This window comes from Antrostomus carolinensis, unplaced genomic scaffold, assembly GCF_000700745.2.
Source record: "Antrostomus carolinensis isolate BGI_N321 unplaced genomic scaffold, ASM70074v2 scaffold2862, whole genome shotgun sequence".
Taxonomy (NCBI): Eukaryota; Metazoa; Chordata; class Aves; order Caprimulgiformes; family Caprimulgidae; genus Antrostomus; species Antrostomus carolinensis.
Window position 1 is genome coordinate 33,977 of NW_010300009.1, and position 5,060 is coordinate 39,036.

Here is a 5,060-nt window from a genome sequence, read left to right on the forward strand (position 1 = left end):
TTCTCACTTCTTCTTGCACTGGAGGGAGTGATTTTGTACTTTCTGGTCGATGCTTAAGCATTAGTGTTCTGTTTGCAGATATAGAAGTGTGTCTTGCCAGAAATCACCCCAGCCTGTGTTACAGGTCAGACCCTCATGCCTGTGCTGTGGAGCTGGAGTACGAAGCTTTCCGAACCAGCAGAATGGCTAACTCATACAAAGCAACTGTGCTAAAGAAGGTAGGGCCATCCAGCTGCTGTTGTTCCCCTGAACATGGTATGGCCTCAGCTCGAGGGGAAATAGGGCAGAGTTTGTGTGGGAAAGATGAAGGAGAAGCTCTGCTTTGCCTTGAATGTCTTGCAAATCTTTCTTCTTGATTTTGTTTCCAGGAGGGCCCAGAATCACATTGTTTTCACATCTTTGTTGGCTTTACAGGCTTTGAAAACCTACATGCCAGTGCAAGCTTGTGCAGATATCCTCTAGGTCTATCAATAAAGGGAATGGGGGCTTCCCTAGACTGTTGCTGACAATAAAGAGGCCTTGGTTTAGGTGAACTGTCTGCAATAAGCCCCTTTGAGGATGTTTCTGTTCATGGCATAGGTGCCTCTCCAGGGGAGACATGTATTTTGCCACTATGGCTTTTAGTGTGTACAGAGGCAGGAATGTGTAAAGATTTCTGGCCACTAGAGAATATTTCTGTTCTCTTTTCAGGTAGCAGAAATCAACAAAGCCTCAAAACAAGGAGAGCTGTTCTCAGTGTTTGGGTCTGGGACTGTTGACAACAGCAGCTTGGAAACAAAATCTGGGTCTCCAGCAGAAGAGGACTTCCTCCCTGCATCCCAGGTTTACTCGGTGAGTGAGAACAGATGGGATAGACGAGGAGGGAAGGGTGTGCTTTGTCTGTCACCTTCTCTATAATTTTATTTTAAGCCCTTTGTGTGGCCATAGCTGTGTATTTCAATTGGAATTACTTTCCCTTTCTGTCCTTTGGTTTTGGAGTGAGATCAACTAGTCGTGCTGGTTCCTGTTAGTGAATACAATCTATGTGCAGGCCATATGTCAAATATGTCTTTCTCATCTTGCTCTACCAAGGATGCTGTTTGTTTCCTTCCTGTGGGCCTGTGACTTTAACCAGATCCATTTCCCTCATGTCTCAGGTGATGGTTTTGATCATGAGTTATAGTTTTAGAGCCTTCTCCAGCTCACAGCTCTACACACTGGTGTATTGTGATCACACCAGGATGATCCGAGGGCTGGAGCAGCTCTGCTATGAGGACAGGCTGAGAGAGTTGGGGCTGTTCAGCCTGGAGAAGAGAAGGCTCCAGGGAGATCTTATAGCGGCCTCCCAGTACCTGAAGGGGCTACAAGAAAGCTGGGGAAGGACTTTTCATAAGGGCAGTTAATGACAGAACAAGGGGAAATGGGTTTAAACTGAAAGAGGGAAGGTTTAGATTAGATATTAGGAAGAAATTCTTCACTGTGAGGGTGGTCAGACACTGGAACAGGTTGCCCAAGGAAGTTGTAGATGTGCCCTCCCTGGAAGTGTTCAAGGCCAGGTTGGATGAGGCTTTGAGCAACCTGGTCTAGTGGAAGGTGTCCCTGCTGATGGCAGGGGGGTTGGAACTGGATGAGCTTTAAGGTCCCTTCCAACCCAAACCATTCTATGATTCTATGATTGTGTACAGAAGCTTAGCTCCTTTCAGGGGTCTGCACACAGGGCCTCCTTAATTCTCTCACATCCAATATTTCTTCTTCTTCCTTTCTACCTAGTTCAAACCCAAGCGTGTAGGAGCAGGTTTTCCAAAGAAATCCAGCTTGTTCCAGACAGCTTCAGCACTGCTGAAGATCCAGGAGGAGAGTGATGCAAAGCCTGTCAAAAAAGAAGTAGATTGTCCAATTGAGCAAGACAACAGCAACTGCAGTCTGGAACTGGACACCAGAAACCCTGTTCTCCAGAAGAAAGAAATAGCAACCAAAGCACTGTGTGAGAGTGCTGGGGAAGAAGGATTCCTTCCTGAAAAGAAGAGGCAGCAGCGCAGTCCTGACACAAAAGCTGCCCTTTGGGATAGCCCTACTAAGAAGTCCAAACCTAGCAAGAAGCAGCAAATGCTCGCAGAAGCGGCTAAAAAAGAATCACAGGATATTTCCAAATTCTTCTCCCTCACCAAAGGTGGATCTAAAGCCAAAAGCAAAGGAGGCAGCTCAGCAAAGGAGGATGGCTGTTCTGCAAGTGCACTACCTCAAGTTTCTTCTCAAAGCATGTGTCAAGAGAAATCAGTATCTCAGGGAAGCAAAGATGTCTCTGGAGAAGATGTGACTGGACAGTCCCAGGCAGAGACTGAAGAACTGGGAGAGACAGAAGTAACACTGCCTGAGAGGGAGGAGGATTTTAAAGCCCAGCAGGCTGCTGAATCTGAACTCCTTCAGGAAGAAACTGATGTAAAATACAGGTAAATCCTCCACCTCTCTGCTCCCTGTATTGTCCTATTAACCAGCTGCAGAGTCCCACTGGCCTTGACCTGAAAACTGAGATTCTTGTTTTAGATCTCCAGGCTGGTGAGGGAGACTCTTGCTTTACCATGGAGAGTCTCATGGCCTCTGACAGTGAATGGAGTGATATCTTCACTGTGGAATGACTAACATTAGCCTTCTCTCCACTCTTCCCTCTAGTGTTGCTGAAACTGTCGCAGAAACTGAGCTAACCGTTGTTGAGGAGGGTGAGTGTGGGAAGCGACCAGGATCAGATGAGGTAAGACTTTAATGGAGCTGATTTCCTCTATTGCTTCTGCTCATCTTGTGCCAAGTTTCTCTCTGGCAGAGATGCTCCTGGTCTGAACTTCACCTGATAGTGTTATTTATCTCGGGAGTGCCCAGCTGCAATTGCAGCAGAGAGGAAAACTGTAGCTGTGTTGTACTCCTGGTGTCCCCAGGCTGCTCCCTGGGCCAGTGCCAGCAACTCAGGCGGCAGTGGAAGAGCTTCCCCTCTGCTCTGCTTTGTTTCCTCTTCTCTACAACACATGTGACTCTACCCTTGCTGGTGACTTGCCTGGAATGAGTCTCTCCACCCTCTCTAGATCTGTAACTTACTATAATTAGCAAGTGGCTTTCTCAGGTCAGTGGATCAACCACAGGCCAGTGACACACAGGACCACTCAGAAGTAAACCACGCTCAGAGCCTTCCTTGCCCTTCAGTCTCTGGTTCTGCATTTGGGGTCTGAGACCACCTGGTGGTTGTCTCTACTTAACAAGTCTTCTCCTTGCTTTTTAAAATTGACCAGGAGCGTGGCACTCCTGAAATGGTTGATTCTTCCTGATGGGTGTATGAAAATTAACTGTATCCTAGCAAAACCAGGACATCTGAGCAGACATCCTGGCAAATCTTTTCCTGTCAGTTTTATCTCTATAGGACAGGATCTAGCAATTAGCTGCCCTAATAAGAGGACAGGGTGGATTGCATTTTGGTAGTCTTAAAGGGTTTTTCTCAAAGTCCCTTTGTGTGGGAAACTGTTTTACATCAGCACAGCAAAATGTGTTACACAGATTCCTGGGTGGTTTTCACTGCAGGGATATCCTGGGTGCTGCAGAGATTCATGTTCTCAGAAAGTAGTGGCTGCTTGGAAGTGTAATGGTGCTACAGGAATCGGTGGTTTTGGTTTTCTTCTGTCCCATCTCCAGGATATGGAAAGTCCTCCAACAAAGCGGCTACGGACAGTGGCCAAATCTTCTATTCTGTCCCACCCAGAAAGCAAAAGTGTTGGTCCAACAAAGAAGAAAGTGACTTTTGATCCAAATTTATCACAGTGTGATAAAGAAGGAACCAGCAAGGCCGTACAGCCAGTGACCAAAGGCATGTCCCTCAAAGAGACAGCAGACATCGTTGTCAAATATTTGACCCCATTCTACAAGGGTGGCAAATTTGCAACCAAGGTAGGGCACAGCTTAAAGACCATCTCTAGCACAAGGAGACTGCATCTCCCTACTGATCTGGGGCTCTAAGAAGGGGAAGATGAGCTGGATACCACATTTCATTTCTAAGTCACATCTTGGTATGTGCTGTTTTAGTGCCTGTTGGTGCAGCAACTCACCTCTCCCAAGAAAGGGTTTGTATGTGATTTAGGGTGGTATCATGTTGGTTCCACACTTGTTTGTGATTGTTAATGTTCTCACACTAACCTCTGACAAGTTTTTAAAAGACTTACACACCTGTGGAGTGGCAGCAGATCAGGTTCAGTTCTGAGGTAGTTTACTCGATGTGTTCTCCAAGGCAGCATGTGTGTGGGTGTGTTTCTCCAGCGCTGCAGGGTCAGGTGTGTTTGCAGTGCTCTTCTGGTCTAAATCTGTGAATGGTTTGTGCTACAGCCTGTGCCCTGTGCTGAGGGCAAGATGAAGGTGGAAGCAGTCTGGTGAGGTAACTGATGTCTGCTTTCTGCTCTTTATCTTCCCCAATTCTGCAGGATCTGTTTAAGGGCTTTGCTCGGCACCTGTCTCACTTACTGGCTGAAGACCAGAACCCTGCCCGCAAGACTGGTGAGCTGGCAGCTGGGGAGAGCACCAAGAATCTCGGGTTGTTTTGGTGCTAAATGGGTTGATGTCTTTAGAGGGGGCTGATGCCTTAAGTGTTATCTCAAAGATGGTGCTTCCTCTCTTGCAGTGAAGGAGGAAGCACAGAGACTCATCAAGGAGTTTTTCAAAACAAGGGTCAGGTGTGAGAGTGAGACAGACTGGGAGGAGCTGCAGAGCTCAGAGAGCTGATCCTTGCATCATGTTGGATGTCTTCCTTCCTCCAGCAGTGGGACCAGGGGATCCTGAAGAACTTGGCCACGGAGGGTTTAATGAAACTGCAGAACTGAGCGTTCTTTTCCCACTGGGTTTTTGCTCACTTCTGTCCTTAGCAAACCAGTTTCTGTGAATTTATGGGGAGTTTCTCCAATAACTGGGGTGCTGAAGCCCTTTAGTACCTTTTGCCAAGAGGTGTGAAGTCTGCGTCCTCCGATGTGTGTAGGTGAGGGGCTGCTGCCTCAGGTGTTCTGCAGTGTCTCCAACCTCTTCTCCCTGCAGCAGTCTGGGAAGGGGTCAGGCTT

The 5,060-nt window shown here is 47.4% G+C and overlaps 1 protein-coding gene across 1 annotated transcript in view; it reads left to right on the forward strand.

Annotated features, from left to right (window-relative positions):
• The window catches only part of RECQL5 (RecQ like helicase 5), a 38,656-nt gene extending 33,925 nt beyond the window's left edge, over positions 1-4,731 (forward strand). The window contains 7 exon segments of the mRNA XM_029083745.1: positions 125-218; positions 691-831; positions 1,750-2,429; positions 2,650-2,728; positions 3,655-3,906; positions 4,434-4,506; positions 4,631-4,731. Of these exon segments, the coding sequence (XP_028939578.1) occupies positions 125-218; positions 691-831; positions 1,750-2,429; positions 2,650-2,728; positions 3,655-3,906; positions 4,434-4,506; positions 4,631-4,731 (1,420 nt within the window).
• The last annotated feature ends 329 nt before the right edge of the window (positions 4,732-5,060 follow it).